This window comes from Pelodiscus sinensis, chromosome 2 (genome assembly GCF_052426305.1).
Source record: "Pelodiscus sinensis isolate ZL-2025 chromosome 2, ASM5242630v1, whole genome shotgun sequence".
NCBI lineage: Eukaryota > Metazoa > Chordata > Testudines > Trionychidae > Pelodiscus > Pelodiscus sinensis.
In genome coordinates, this window is record NC_143053.1 from 41,661,619 (window position 1) to 41,677,994 (window position 16,376).

The 16,376-nt window shown below is 49.6% G+C and overlaps 2 protein-coding genes across 7 annotated transcripts in view; one reads left to right on the forward strand and one right to left on the reverse strand.

Moving 5' to 3' along the window:
- Positions 1–16,376, forward strand: part of LOC149525248 (uncharacterized) — a 41,927-nt gene that overhangs the window by 23,180 nt on the left and 2,371 nt on the right. The window lies entirely within an intron of this gene.
- NDUFAF6 (NADH:ubiquinone oxidoreductase complex assembly factor 6) overlaps positions 5,623–16,376 on the reverse strand; it is a 35,127-nt gene continuing 24,373 nt past the window's right edge. For 5 of the 6 annotated variants that reach the window (XM_075920345.2, XM_075920346.2, XM_014578998.4 and 2 more), the window contains exons 8-9: positions 6,847–6,903; positions 5,623–6,058 (exon numbers count right to left, since the gene is read on the reverse strand). In XM_075920345.2, coding sequence (XP_075776460.2) covers positions 5,930–6,058; positions 6,847–6,903 — 186 coding nt within the window. In that variant the 3' untranslated portion in view covers positions 5,623–5,929. Of the gene's footprint in view, positions 6,059–6,846; positions 6,904–14,308; positions 14,461–16,376 lie in introns of all 6 variants that reach the window. The other variant, XR_012901308.2, reaches the window with a different exon arrangement.

Here is a 16,376-nt window from a genome sequence, read left to right on the forward strand (position 1 = left end):
GACCCTGGAGCAAGTCCGGGCTAAAGTTAAGGAACTGCACCTGGGCTATGTCCGGGCCAGCGAGGGCCAGGAGGCAGGAGCCCACACCTGTCCCCACTACCGATGGCTCCATGCCATCTTAGGCCAGCCAGCACCGCAAGCACCAGACATCCCCATGGACAGCAGCATGCGCCGCCTCCCCCCCCCCCCCCCGTCACCAGGACCACCAAGGCGGGGGAAGGAGACACTAGCAGCGGGTCGGAGGACGAGGCCAGCACTGCCACCCTGCAGGCCCCCTCCGGCAGTCCCGACGTCTCCTGTGTATCCTCGGAGGCCGGGAAAGAATCCACCGGTGAGTGTTGCACTTTACACTCACAAGGGCGGGAGGGGGGGAGGGAGAGCACGTCACTCAGGCCACGTGAGCTGCACGCTGTGTAGCATTAGGCAGTAAGCAGCATGTGGCCGCGGCAGGCAGCTCCAGGGCACGCCTGGGACCGTGCTGCTCTCACACATCTGGCGGGACCAGGGGGGAAGGGTGGATGCCAGCTGGAACCAACTAGGGCCCCAGGGACTCAGGCCAGAGCCCGCACCTCCACAAGGGTGCAGCACACAGAACGGCACACTGTCCCATGCCTGGTTGTGAGGCACAGCCAGATGCTCCTGGGAAAACCACAGCATCACAGCCCTGTGAGCGTGGCCCCCACTGAGCCCCTCGCCTGCTCCCGGTTCCTTGGCTGGCCTCCTGAGGGAAGTCCCCACTGCGGCCACACATGCCTCTGGGCTATGTGTGTGAGGGCTAACAGGAGGGGGAGGGGGGAAGCGCTCGGGCCGGCCCTAGGGCCACCTCAGTTTTGCTGCAAGGATGGTATGCTCCCCAGTCACCCCTGGTTCCGTCCAGGAGACATCCACGTGATGGAGATCTGAGAGCCCAGACCACGTCTGCCAGATGTGCTCCCAGGCACCATGTGGGGATTCATGTCGCTCCCTGTCAAACACCATTGATTAGCCTAAAGCCTCACAGCCTCCACCGGCAGGGAGTTGCACAGGTTTACATGACACAAGCGCCCTCCCACCCTCCATGGGGCCAGGACACAGACCGGTGGTTCCAATACATGGAGAAGAACCCTACTCCAAGGGCGGTCCTGTATGCAAACATACAACACGGGGGGGGGGGAAGGGGGTAACTGAGTGGGCCCAAGCCATACTACTGTGGTGTCACCTGGGCTCAGGGGTGGAGGGCATGAGGTGTGGGGATAGTGGCCGGGCTGCCTGACTGACCCATCCTTTCTTCTGTTCCCTGCAGCAGGACCAAGCACAAGCCGGGGACCCTCTAGTCCTGCAGCAGCGGTGGCAGCAGCACCCCCAGCCACCCAACCACTGAGACGGTGGCTCCACCACTGGGACCAGCTCCTTCGGTGCCACGTGCAGGCCATCGAGCGCGTCAAGGCAGCCATCACTCGGCGCGTGGAGCTGGACCTGCAGTGGCACCAGAAGGCCTGGGGTTCCTTCTAGGCCCAGTGCGTCCGCATGGTGGATTCCATCTCGAGACGGGTGAGCAAACACCGGAAGTGGGCTTTCAAGCAGCCGAAGGTGCACTCCACTTGATTGCGGGCCCGATTGAGGCGGTCATTGAACCAGGCCTGGTTCTGGTCTGGCCGCCCCGTGTAGGGCCGTATTAGCCAGGGCAGCAGGGGGTAGGCTGCATTCCCGATAACACAGATGGGCATAGGCACATCCCTGACAGTAAACTCCCGCCAGGGGAAGTAGGTGCCCACCTCCAGCCTGCGAAACAGGCCAGAGTTGCGTAGTATGCGGGAGTCATGTGCCCTGCCGGACCAGCCCGCATAAACATCCAGGAAGCGGCCACGGTACTCCATGAGGGTCTGGAGTATGATCGAGCAGTACCCCTCCTTGTTCATAAAATGGGCCGCTCGATGCTCCAGGGCCCGGACAGGGATGTGGGTTGCATCCAGGGCTCCCCCGCAGCTGGGGAACTCGAGGGCAGCGAAGCCAGCCACCGTAGCGTCCACATTGCGCAGGCGGATGACTCTCAGGAGCAGGAAGTCGTTGATGGCATGGATGACCTGCAGAAGGGTGCAGAGAAACACAGGGGAACACATCACATAAGGCAGGGTGAGTGTGCGCTCCCTTGGCCCCTCCACCCCCGTGATACCCTATGTGCTCACGCACACACACACACACCAGCCCCCACCCCCCACCAGCAGGCCTGTGCAAGGGAGGGACAGCCCAAACTCCTGAGTGACCCAGCCTGGAGTCTTGGCTGCCCCTGGGCATGGAGTGCAGCACCCTCCCTCCACCCCACTCCCCCTGGAACTTACTTCCATCACGATGACACCGACAGTGGATCTGCCCACCCCGAACTGGTGTGCCACTGATCAGTAGCTGTCCGGGGTGGCCAGCTTCCAGACTGCGATGGTGACCCTCTTGTTGACGGGGATGGGTGCCCGCTGCCGGGTGGTGGTTCTCTGGAGCGCAGGGGCGAGCCAGGCACATAGCTCCAGGAATGTCCACTTTCTCATACAAAAATTCTGGAGCCATTGCTGTTTGTCCCATTGCCCCAGGACCAGCCTGTCCCACCAGCCCATACAGGTGTCCAGTCTCCACAGTGGCCTCTCCACCCTGGGGTGGGGATGCCACAGGGACGCCATGGCCTCCCTGGTGAGGGAGTCCAGAGCAATCTGCGTCTCCAGGTCCTGGAACGGGAGGGCACCAGCTGCAGGCACTCCAAAATGGCCAGAAGGGGCCAGAGCAGGCACAAGGCCACCCCTGGCTCCATGGCAGAAAAAACAAGGGAGATGAAAAAAAAAACAGGCAGAGGCACTAAGTGACAAAAGGCAGTGGTGTCCAAAAAGGCAGAGGGCAACCACCAAAACTGCTATGGCTGTCAGTCCCTGCAAGAGGTCCTATAGCACGCAGCAGGAGAGAAACAGCTGTTCAGGGAGATCCCTTTAAGCACGTGTCTCAAAGGAGCTCCAGCCCCTGCCCCCGGAAAGAGCTGGTGCCCTTTTGCCCTCTTCAAAATGGTTCTGGGCTTCTACATTGGTGGGATGCTTTTGCGCAAAAGCGCATCGTTATAACGATAACTCCGGGACCAATCTAGACGCTCTTTTGCGGAAATACTTTTAACGGAAAAACTTTTCCGTTAAAAGTATTTCCGTAAAATCATGCCAGTCTAGGTGCAGCCCTGCAGTCTAGCCGTACCCTCACTAGGTTGAGACAGGACGTGTGGGCTCTGGGGTGGGAATGAGGAATTTTGGTGTGGGAAGCAGTGAGAGGTGCAAGCTCTGGGAGGAAATTTGGATGCAGGAGGAGGTGGAGAAGGGGATGCTGGCTTGGGGAGGGGGCTCCAGGCTGGGGAGTGTTGGGGTCAGATAGAGGGTTGTGGTACTAAGCAAGCCACAGGCTTGTGGCTGTGAAGGTGCAGGAATTTGGGTTGGGGTATGAGAGGGGCTCAGGGCAGCGGGTTCCAGTGTATGATAGGCTCAGATCTAGGGTCGGGGGTGGTGGTGCAGGAGTGTTATAATGCTGTGGCCAGATGGGGGCTTGACCCCAATTGGGGGTTTGTTGGTCAGGCTTCATTAAAAAAAAACCCAAAAAACCCTATATCAAACACAAAAGTTTCTGCATTGTCTTTATTTATTAAAAGGGCAGGGAACCTGTTTTGAGTCAGGGGGTCTCTGACCCACAGAAAAGTCAGTTGGGGCCACACAAGGGAGATGCAAAAAAAAACCCCACCCCCCAGCCTCATTAATGTGGCCTCAGCTGTGCTGGTGGGAGCAGGGGACGTGGTACTGGAGAAGGGTGCTAGTGGGTGCTGGGGCAGGGGACAGTGCTGGTGTGGGGGCAGGGTTCTGCAGCAGGGCACAGAGGAGAGGGGACAGGGTGCCAGTGGGGAACAGAAGAGAGGGGACAGGGTGCTGGGGGGACGGGACAGGGTTCTGCAGCAGGGGACAGGGTCCCAGTGGGGGCAGGGAGTCCCCTGCACCAGCCTCCTCCCAGGACTCTCCCCTCTCCCCCCCCCCCCAGAGGAGGGAAGCCCCGGCACACACCTCCTCTGGGGACCCCCTCACCCTCCTGCAAGTTCTGGCATGCCACAGACCTGAGGGAGGGGAGCAGCCAGCGCACTTCCGCAACCCCCAGAAGCGGCACGCAGCTGCAGGGCTTCCATTCACCCCGCAGGAAGCTGGCACTACCTTCATTTTTGCTGGAGGTAGCTAGTGGGGCTTCTCGGGGGTGGAGGGAAATGGGGTGGCCCCCAAACACCTTGCGATCGACTGGTTGAGCCCTTGCAATCAACCAGTTGATCGCGATCGACCAGTTGGTGACCACGGGTGTAAGGTGTGATTCTGGTTGTGGCACAGGAAAAGCTGGAGTGTCTAAGTGGGTTGCTCATGTGACTTCTTGCTGTCCAGTGTGGCAAGCAGAAGTGCTCTTTCTGATTGGTTTAGAGTGCCTTATAGTGGAGGACCCCCAGTCTTGGGCTGTAAGTAGCCCTGTCTTTAAACAATTTACCCTGATTTCACCATCTCAGTGGTGTTCCCAAAAACTGTTACATTACAAGCTGGATATGAGTCAAAAGTGTGTTCTACTTGCCAAGAAGGCTAATGTTGTATTGGACTGCATTAGGAGCACTGCCAGCCAATGGAAGGAAGTGATTATTCCCCTCTATTGAGCACTGGTCAGGCCACATCTAGAGGCTCCTTGTCTGAGAGTCTTGGCAGTGTGGGCTGTGAGACGTATTCTAAGGCTTGGCTGGCCAGATCCAGCCCACGGGCTGGATCTTGCCCACCCCTGGAGTAACTCCATCAAGAGTTGAAGTGTGAACATCCAGCATATCTCATAAGCAAGTTTCTGCTTATGTGGGGACTGAAGAACAAAGATGTGGGGAGGAGATGAAAGCATCAAGGATTTCAGTAGTGGTACAGTCAAACAATGGCATATACAAGCAATGTTGCTTTGTGTAATGTGCAATTTGTAATATACCAATATTAATGCTTAGATGAATACCAGAGTATCAAGTGTAAGCAGGAATTATGTTTTATGTTAGGAAAGCATTTAGCAGCTAGAGTACGATGCCAGGAATAAATCGTAAGTAGTATTAACAAGGGATTAGCCCAAGTAATTAATAAGGTATGGTGTCATATAAGAAGCCATACCTGGGGCCTGCAGCTCAGTAGGCCAGGATGGATATTTCCATCCTTGGAGTACACAGCCTAGTACAGCCTTGAACCCTGTAAACAGAAACACCAGCTGGCCTTTATCAGCTTTAACCCACGCACTTGAGCTGGGAAACTACTAAGCGGGAAACAAGTTTGACCGTGGTCTCAGCTCATGAGAACGCTAAAAGTGACGTGGAGCCAATATGTACACACCCAGTAAACAACTGTTACATAACCAGTGTGGGCAGTCCTGTGCCTCATGAGTTTTACCAGAGACCTAGACCTCGGGGGGTGCCCTGGATTCCCCCAGCTGGAAACATGTCAACTGTAGAAGGGACATAATCATTCCAAGTACCTTTTACTCATATACATTGCTCTTTAGTGCTTGCTAATGTGCATTCTGTCTGTAGTAGCAGTGACGCAGTAAGACTAATAAAACAAATTATTCCTAATCAACTCCATGTTGAAGCAAATCCATAATCCTGTTTGTCCATGGCCCTGTGAGTTGACATGGTTATTACAACAATGACCACAACCTTAGAACAGTACATATCCACTCCTTATGTATTTGCCAAATCACATCTGCCTAAATTATTGACAAAAAACCAAGCTTTTCCTATGATCAGCGAGGTAATAGCTACAGTTTACACTCATATGCTACTTCTAATTCAGAAGAGTTCGCAAAATGTATGAAGTTGCTTATTTAACAAAAAGCATTTCTATACAATTTATCAGTTTAAAAAATTACTCGATATGATATAAGTCTGTTTTTAATATATTTTTTTCCAGGATCTAATATACAAATACAACGGTAGTAACGTGCTCTTCTTATGTAAGCTTGGATGGAATACATTGAAATCTACTTTCTGTATTTTATATAAATAATCCTCTAAAGCAACCTAGAAAAGAAAAAAAAAGAGGTTTAATATGTATAATGTACACAAATAAACATAATATACAAACAGCAGCATATGAAATATTTTCTAGACATCTAAACAATTTTTGACAGTATATATGAGTACATGGAAAGAAATCCTTTTGAGAAAATGTGCCCTTAAAAATGGAAAATAAAACAACTGGCATGTTAGACATCTTTAATCTATATTTAGGCGCCTAGACAGGTGACATGATTCTCAGGTGTACTAGGGTCCCAGAATGCCCAGTGAAATTAAAAAAAAAATCTATTACAGATTGAACCTCTGTGGTTCAGGACTCTCTGGCCCAAGCCACAGAGGTTGCCTACAGCTGGGGGCTCAGCCAGCAGGCAGCCCGGAGGGCAAGTGGCCTTGGGGCAGGGAGCCTGGCCAGCGGCCAACAGCTGTAGCAGGGCAAGACAGGGAAGCCGCCCACTCCCCAGCCCCCAGCTGGGAATGTAGAGACGCTGCCAGCCAGCGGAAGGGAGCACCACTGGCTGGAGGGGGGCAGCAGCTGGGAGTGATGCTCCACCAGCGACCACGGGCAGTGCACTAGCCAGGCCAGTGGACAGGAGGGGAGCCCCAGGAGATTCCAAGGCCTGATCACCTCTGGTCCCGTAAATTCTCTCTGGGACCACTCATGTCTAGAGGCTGCTGGCCCAGGAAGGTCCAACCTGTGCTAATTCACAAATAACTAAGTGCATTACTGTTTATAAACTTAAACAAACCAAAATTAGTCTATCACTTAAAGAGTGCATTGTTACCATACTTACTGTATACAGAAAGGCAGGAAATGCTTTAACAGGAACATTTTTACTGAAGGACCTGGCCTGAAAGCAAAAGGAAAAAAAATATTGAATAGGGAAGTTACCACATCAAACTGAACATCAAACAGTGAGTTTTATGGCTCAAACTGGCAGCATTTATCGTGAGCTTGATTCTTTCTCATCTGAATATTCTGCAATGAAAGGTACAACTTTCATTATGCTGTATAAAAAACCAAGCACCAACCTTCAGCCTATACAGAAGTATTTAAAAAACAAAGTGTCTAATATGGTGTAATGTCCATTTACATTCTTGTGACTTTTCGCAGTCTTAAACTGTAGGTTTACTACAGGTTTACTTTGAAAATTGGTATAATTCATATTTCTGCAGTCTCTGACAGAACTACAGCCTCTCTCCAACTTACGAACTGGTTACGGACCAAGCAATTGGTCGTAACTTGGTTCGTTCGTAAGTTGGACCCCATTGAGTTACACGCAACCACGCTGTTCGTAAGCGCAGATTGCGTTCGTAACTCGGGGTCCACCATTTACGACAGCTTTGGTCACAACTGCGAACGGTCGTAAGTCGACCGTTCGCAACTTGGGGACCGGCTGTATGGAGCTTACAGAAATGTCATAAGTGTTGTATACACAAAATGCATGATCCTCCAATATCTGCAGAGTCACAAGGAACATGATAATTCCCTGATTGCTGTAGGACATAGCAAGGATCATTTAAGATTGTTGGTGGTGTTTGTAAAGCAGTGGAGCGCTGCTTCTTGGCCTGAGAAAGGAGCACTAGCTAGTGGGATTGCATCATAATGCAGCTTGGGGTGAGACAAGCTTAACTTTTGGAAACACAAAGCCACATTCCGGGTTCTGTGCCAAACGTGCCTTAGCTCTCCAGTGTAGGGATACCAGAATGAGAGCAGCACTGATCGTGGGGAAGTGGCTGTCACATTATGGAAACTTGCAACATCAGATTGCTACTGGCCAGTAGAAATCATTTTGGAATTGGAAAATCTACTGCAGGAGCAGTTGTCATGCAAGTGTGCAGGGCCATTAATCCATTTCCTGCTATGCAGAATTGTGACTCTCAGCAACATGCATGACATAGTGGATGGATCTGCAGTAATGGGGTTTCTGAACTGCAGTGAAGCAACAGATAGCATGCAGATCCCTATTTTGGCATCCACCTTGCCATAGAGTACATCAACAGAAAGGGCTAACTTTTGTGATTATACAAGTGCTGGTGGATCACTAACATCAATGTTGTCCAATCAGGAAATGTGTATGACACTTGCATCTTTAAGAACACAGGACTTTTCAGAAAGTTACAAGTCCAGATTTTCTTTCCTGATCAGAAAATTACCACTGGCAATATTGAAATGCCAATAGTGAACCCTTGTTCATTAAGTTATATGCTGGTCATCTCAGCAGCATTAAGGAAAAATTCAACAGCTTGCTCAACAGTTGCAGAATGAAAGATGAATGTGGATTTGGTAGACTGCATTGGCACTGGCAGTGTTTACTCACAAGGCACAGAGCAACACAGCTCAGAGATGCTTTGAAAGAGGACTTTAACAGCAAGGCACACATAAGAACAGCCGTACTGGCCAAAGGTCCATCTAGCCCAGTATCCTGTCTGCCGACAGTGGCCAGCACCAGGTGCCCCAGAGAGGGTGGACCGAAGACAATGATCAAGCGATTTGTCTCTTGCCATCCCTCTCCAGCCTCTGACAAACAGAGGCCAAGGACACAATTTTATCCCCCGGCTAATAGCCTTTTATGGACCTAACCTCCATGAAATTATCTAGCTTCTCTTTAAACTCTAATATACAAACTACTGTGTTGTGGTGCATTTTTCTGGTCCTGCAGTTTGAAGACTTGTTAGTAACTGTGTGGTGCTTGCTGCACATCTAGTAATATGATGCTGCCTATGTACTTATTATGATTATATGGTGCTTGCTGTACATTTATGATTATTCCACGATATTTGTCATTGATCCTGTGAGTTGACAGAGTGTACTATAACAACTCAGTGGGTACTTTCACTACTGCCAAATGTTCTGTAGTCTATGTTGTGTCTCCCCTTACCTAGCTGTACAGGGAATGAAAAGCAGGTAACTCTTCCTTTCTTTGTTTTGCTGCTATCTCTTCTAGAACAAGTACATTATTGATAAGTCAATAGCTGTGTCCTGCTAAGCTGAGAGAAGCCATCACTATAATGGGAGAGATTTATACACTTATCCAAAGTTCCTTCCCATGTATCAGACTCAGCCATGCTTGACTGCCAGGATCAACTGGACTGTGATGTAGTCTCAAACATGTCCTGGCTCATGGCAGAACTGGACCTCCAGTCAAATGTCCTGCCAAATACGGCATGCAGCTCTTTGTAAAAGTGGCAACTCAGCACAGGATTGCCTATTGGCTTCCCTGGCCTTCTGATATGCCTGACAAGAGTTCCTTTGCTTTCACACAAAACTGCAGCTGACTCCAATCATATCTCTTTTCCTGCTTCCCCCTCTGCAATCTGCTTGTAAATGCCCATTTTTCTACAGCTGGTCTGTAGCCATGCTTTCACAGCCTCATCTCCCCATAGGCCCAAGAGGCCCAATATCTTTGATCAAGTCCAGGCTGGAGTGCATCTGGAATGTACAGCTTGCATGGACCGGTTGGCAGATGCACACAGTAATGGAAAATTAGTAGGTATGCTCGCACAATCAGGAAACAGCATTTCAAAAAAACTGCAGGATTTGAAGTGAAGGAACTTTCAGCCTCTGGGACCCCAGGACAGTGGAGTTCACAACTGTGATAAGAGTAGTCAGTGTCAGGCATTGCAGGACAGCCACTGGAGAACTTTTAGGGTCAATATAGGCAGTGTCTACATTCATACTGCATCAACCACAGCACTTTCTCAGAATTTACATTGGTGGGAAACAAATTTAAGTGTAGACACATGTACAACCAGGTCATCACAAGGGGTGTGTCTAGACTACATGGTTCCGTCGATGGAGCCATGTAGATGAGTTTATTAGACATAGCAAAATGAAGCGGCGATTTAAATAATTGCGCTTCATTTACATCAAAATGGCCACTGCGCTATGCCGACGATCAGCTGATCTGGCACAGCGGGGCAGCCAAGACTTCCCTTGTCGATCGCGGGGCGTCTAGACTGCCCCGCTGTGCCAGATCATCTGATCATCTGCACAGCAGCGCAGTGGCCATTTTGATGTAAATGAAGTGCGATTATTTAAATCGCCGCTTCATTTTGCTATGTCTAGTAAACTCATCTACATGGCTCTGTCGACGAAGCCATGTAGTCTAGACATATCCATTGTGGCTTACGTTGACCTAGCTTGATAGTGTAGACCAGGCCTTAGTCTAGTCCAGTGTTTCCCAATTGGTGCTCCGGGGAATCCTGGGGTTCCGCGGAGCAAAACGAGGGGTTCCGCGAGGAGCCAGCGCTCCCCCGCCCCCTCTGAAAAAGAGAGAGAGAGAGACGGCTAGCCAGCAGAGGCATGGGGGGGGTGAGTTGTGTGGGCTTGTGGTGCTCATGCTCCAGCAATATTTGGAGCTGGAGCAGGTCCTGACCCCCCTCGCACATCCTCCCACCCCAGCCCCAGAGTGTCTCTCCCCTGTCCTGGCCCTGGTCCTGGCCCTCCCATGCACAACCTTCACTGAGCTCCCCCTTGCTGGCTGCTGCTGCCCTGCGCAGCACGCTCAAACCAGTGGATGGGGAGACACCCGGACATGACATAACATCATGGCCTGGGATTTTAAACCTGCTGGGTGCTGTACAGAGCCGCATGGCTGAGTTGCGGGTTCGGAGTCCGGGGACAGAGCACAGACTCCGGCCCCGCAAAGTGGAAGGCAGAAGGTACAGGAGAGGGAGAGGGAAAGGGAGGGGGAGGGGATTGTGCAGAGGGAAAGGGGAAGGGCTGGGAGAGGAAGGTGCTTGTGCGGAGGCAGAGGGGAAGGCACCAAATGGACAGGGGTGGAGGAGAGACAAATGCCAGGGGGCCAAGTGCAGACAATGAGGAAAAGGGCAGGAGGGGAAGTGTCAATGGGAGGGGGACAGGGTGATGCTGGGAGGGGACAGGATAAGGGCATTGAGGGCTAGAGGGGTTAGGGGAGGTGCTGGGAGAAGGCTTGAAAGAAGGGGTGGGCATGAGGAAGGCCGGGATGGAGCAAGTCATGTGTGAGGGCACAGGGCATGAGGGGAATGGGGGCAAAGGGTGGTGAGGGGTGGGCATCAGGGAAAAAGGGGGCAGGGGAAGTGAGGGAAGGGGGAGGCACCAGGAGGGTGCAGGGGTAAGGGAAGGTGCAGGTGCCAAGGGATTCTGGGGGTGAAGCAGAAGGGCAGATACCTGCAGGGGAGGGACCAGCACCAGAGGAGAGACGCAGGGCAGGTTTGTAGAGGGAGGTGTTAGAAGAGGGGGTGAGGAGGGGTAGCTCACATGATCAGAATGGGGCTACTGGAGAAGAGAAGGGCAGGTGAAGGGGGGAGGTTGCAGGAGGGCTGAGGACAGTGAGAAGAGCAGGAGTGAGGACAGCAGAGGAGGGTGCGGAGTGGGGGTGCAGCAGGCACCAGGGGAGCTGATGGAGCAAGGGGAGGAAACATGGCAGCAGAGGGAAAAGGTAGAGGTTTAAAAATATTTATTAATAACTTGGGTTGCACATCCAAACAAGCCACATGAACTCAGTACTGGTGCAGAACACAAAATTCATTTTGCTCATCTGAGGAAACTCTTAGGCTATGTCTACACTTGTTGTTTCTTGCGCAAGAACATCTTGTGCAAGAGTTCTTGTGCAAGAACACATCCACACTGCCATGTGCGAGCTGTGCTTTTGCACAAAAGCGTCTATGGCAGTGTGGATGCTCTCTTGCCCAAGAAAGTGCTGATGGCCATTTTAGCCATAGGGCTTTCTTGCGCTAGAAATTCATGTTGCCTGTCTACACTGGCCTCTTCCGCAAGAATAGTTGCGCAAAAGGGCTTATTCCAGAGCAGGAGCATCGTAGTTCTTGCGCAAGAAGCCCTGATTTCATACATGAGACCGACAGTGTACTTGTGCAAGAACACACGGCCAGTGTAGACATGCAGCAAATTTTGGCGCAAGATCGTGCCAGTGTAGACACAGCCAAAGGGAGGGAGGAAGGCAGAGGCAGGGAATCAGCGCTGGCTCAGCATGTCTGCATGGTTTGGGGGAAGGTGCAGGGAAATTAAGCTCAGCTGAGTTGCAGAGTGGGGAGGTCCGGGAGCTGGGCTGGGTTGGGCTGTGGGGTGGGGTGGGGTGTGTGTGTGTGTAGCTCAGAGCTCAGTTTGGCTGCAGGAGGAGGGAGGTGCCGGGAACCGGGGCTAGACTCAAGGGGAGAGAGGGGGCAGGGAATCGGCGCTTGGCTCAGCAGTTTTGTGGGGCTTGGAGGAGGTGCAGGGAAACGGGGCTCAGCTGTGCTGGGGGGGAGGCATGCAGGGAACCAGTGCAGGGCTCAGCTGGGCTGAGGTGGATGGGGGAGGGCATACAGAAAAGACGGGCAGCTCAGCTGGGCTGTGAGGAGCTGCAGGGAACTGGTGCTGCACTCCCTTGGATTGTGGGGGATGGTTTTGGGGGAGGTTCAGGGAACTAGCAGGGGTGGGCAGCTCAGTTGGGTTGCAGGAGATAGAGGTGCAAAGAAGCCTAGGGGGGACGGGGAAAACCAGGAGCCCTGAAATGACCTCCCCTGGTCCAAAAATTCCTCATCTGGGACCAGTCAGGGCCAGACGGTGCCAGATCACGAAGGTCCAACTCCTATCCAAGTCCGCTCCTTGCACTCTCCCTTGTAGCCAGACACCCTACCCCCAACCTGCTCCTGCTTCCTCCTGCTGGCCAGACACCCTACATCCAGCCTGCATCTGCACCCTACCTACCACCCAGACCTTGCTCCCTTCCGTCCCCCACCTCCTTCCCAGATCCTGCACCCCATCCCTATCCCGCTCCTTGGCAGCCCTGCCATCCACCCTAGCACCGCCCTGGCCCCAGCACCTTGCCTCATACCCCAAGACTCAGCAGCACCCTGATCCTTGTCCCAGCACCCTGCCAGTCACCCTAGCGCCCAGCAGGACCATGTCCCTGACCCCAGAACCTTGCCCCAGCATCCCACCACCTGAGCCAGCATCCTTCCATCCAGCAGCACCCTCTCCTCAGCCCCAGTATCCGCTAGCACTCTGTCTCCTACCCCCACCAGCACATTTGGGACCACAACAGTGAGGCTTGGGGGTTTTTTGGAGGAGCTTTTTTTTGTTTTTTGCATCTCACTTGTGTGGCCCCAACTGACTTTTCTGTGGGTCAGTGACCCTTGACTCAAAACAGGTTCCTCACCCCTCTCATATATAAAGACAATGCTAAAACCTTTTGAGTTTGACATACTATTTTATTTCAAAATGAAGCCTGGCCAACAAGCCCCCAATTGGGACCAAACCCCCATTTCACTGCAGCATCATAACACTCCTGAACCACCTGACCCCAAATCTGAGCCTATCATACACTGGAACCCCCTGTCCTGAGCCTCTCACATCCCCAAACTCCTGCATCCCCACATCCTCAGTCTTCTGCCACAACATTCCTCCACCATCCACACATCACAAATCTGTGTCCTGAGCCTATCATACCCCCAACCTTCTTGCTCTGAGTCCCTCACATACCCAACCCAAACTCGCAAACCCTCACATCCACAAGCCCTGGCTTGGTCAGCACCCCAACCTTCCGCCTGAGCCCAACACTCCCCAGCCTAGAGCCTCCTCCCCGAGCCAACAGCCCCTTCTCCTGCATCCAAATTCCCTCCCAGAGCTTGTACTTCTCACCCCTTCCCACACCCAAATCCCTCATTCCCACCCCACCCCACACCTCACTCTCACTAGGTTGAGACAGGTATAAGGGCTGGGGATAGCAAGTGATGGAGAGGAGAGGAACAGAGCAGATGAGGCCTCACAGAAGAGAGGTGGGGGGGTGTCTCGGGGAAGGAATGTGATTTTCATGAATTGGTGGGTCACTCTCTCCTCCTGCTCCCCTCCCTTTTTTTTCCCTTGACAAACCTAGGGGTTCCTTGAAATTCTGAAAAGCTGAAAAGGGTTCCTCAGCCAAATAAAATTGGGAAACACTGGTCTAGTCAAAGAAAGACTGACCAGTGATCAGTAACTCTACTCATTAAATTTAGGTCCCAATGTGCTACAAAGAGAAACCCTCCCATTGATGTAGGGCTACAGCAGTGTCGTTGTGCCACTGCAGTGTTTTCAGTGTGGACAAGTCCTTAGTTAGTTGTTGTTAGGATCATCTTTTTAACTCCTGGGATGCATCATCATTTTATTATAGTTTCCTCAGTTATGAAATTGTGTTAATACCTACTTATATCGACTCTCTCAGGAGTGGTGTGTTGATTCATAAATTATGCAACACTTATAATTTTAAAAGCATTATATAAATTAAACCTCACCTTACTCACATAAGTAGTCCCATTGAAGTCAAAGTGCCCTTTCTATTAAAATATACTGCAAAGGATGTAAAACTGTACAGTATGTCTTGGATACTCGGATATCACACTTTAGTGCCAAATTCACTGCATCTCTGCTGTTTGTAGTCATTTTACTACAGAAAAGTAAAATATATAAACTTTACTTTGTCACTTTTCTTCAAAATACACATTATTTCTAAACCCTTGCTGGCCTCATGTCAAATTATAATGAAATATGGTAATGTCAGGTAAGGGAATGATTGACCACAAAAGACCTAATTAATAAGTACATTTAAATAATCTTTGCCACTTTTTTCAGTGATCATATAAGAATATCCAAAAATAGGAAAATATATTTCCTTATTATTTATATGACAATAACAAAATTTACTTTTCATGTAAATTTTAATCTGAGCTCTCTCTCTTAGTGTTAAAGTCTATCAAAACAAACCCTTTAACATAGTTCCATTCATAGCAGAGATACACTACTTACCTGGTCTATCATTTGTTCAACTTATTTTTGCTACTGAATTCTTTAAAATGAATTATTCCATATTATACACTGTAACAAACTTGCTTTACAATATGTTTACAATCTGGAATTTTATCTGAATATTTAATTTAATAAATGATGCATGTGATGTGATAATTTATAAATTAATATTTCTCTCTAATCTATTCCTTTAAACTTTTTAAAGTCATAGAATATCCAGTAACTTTTTTATTGGTATTGACTGCATTTATTTGCTTCAGTTGTATCTAGTTCTTCATTTTCATTGGCTACACTGTAGAATGTCTTCTTTAAAAGACTCTGCCAAGAGTGACAAGCCTAAACAATAACAAGTATCAAGACTGATCATATCTGTCAGTTTTTAATCTTCACAATACATCACTGTAGTATTTTTTTTAAAATAATTGTTTACTGAACTGCAAATTGTTATTAATCTTATATTAAAATGATAGTGCCACTTGTAATTAGTGATAGAAATGTAGCCGTGTTAGTCTGGTGTAGCTGAAACAAAAAACAGGACTATGTAGCACTTTAAAGATTAACAAGATGGTTTATTAGATGATGAGCTTTCGTAGGCCAGACCCACTTCCTCAGATCAAATAGTGGAAGAAAATTGTCACAACCATGTATACTAAAGGATACAATTAAAAAAATGAACACATATGAAAAGGACAAATCAAATTTCAGAACAGAAAGGGGATGGGACGGGAGGTAAATGTCTGTGAGCTAATGATATTAGCAGTGATAATTGGGGAAGCTATCTTTGTAATGGGTAAGATAATTAGCGTCTTTATTCAAAGGAGTGTAAAGTGTCGAATTTAAGCATGAATGACAGTTCAGAGGATTCTCTTTCAAGTGAAGTCTTAAAAGGCCTTTGAAGCAGGATGCAGGTAATCAAGTCATTGAGACAATGTCCTTTCTGGTTGAAATGGCAAGAAACTGTTTTTTCTTTGTGATCCTGTCTGATATCTGTTCTGTGGGCATTGATCCTTCGTCTTGTATCCTTTGGTATATATGGTTGTGACAATTTTCTTCCACTATTTGATCTGAGTAAGTGGGTCTGGCCCACGAAAGCTCATCACCTATTAAACCATCTTGTTAGTCTTTAAAGTGCTACAAAGTCCTGTTACTTGTAATTAGAGTTGCCTGACATTTGCCTGTTTTCATTGGCTTATTGTCTGTTTGGGCTTAAATTTACCACACAGAGTGTCTTTCACAAGATGATTTTTTTTAAAGTTTCCGCTAAAACTGATCAGCCATTTCTGAAAAAAAATAGGGAAAATAAGTTGTTGACCCATTTTAAAAAATCTTCCAACTATTTTATTGATGTGGTCTAGTGCTTTGGGGGACTCTATAAAAATGCACCCAAATTTGGCAAATTTAAAAATCTCAAAAAAACTGCAGTTTTAACATGCTTAATAGAGACATGTTAAAAGTTGGCAGCTAAATTTGCCTAAGATTTCACTTGCACGGAGCATGCTCCATCCCTGTATAACTTCTCCATTTATCCTCATAGTCACTCAGACTCCGTCCTGGCAC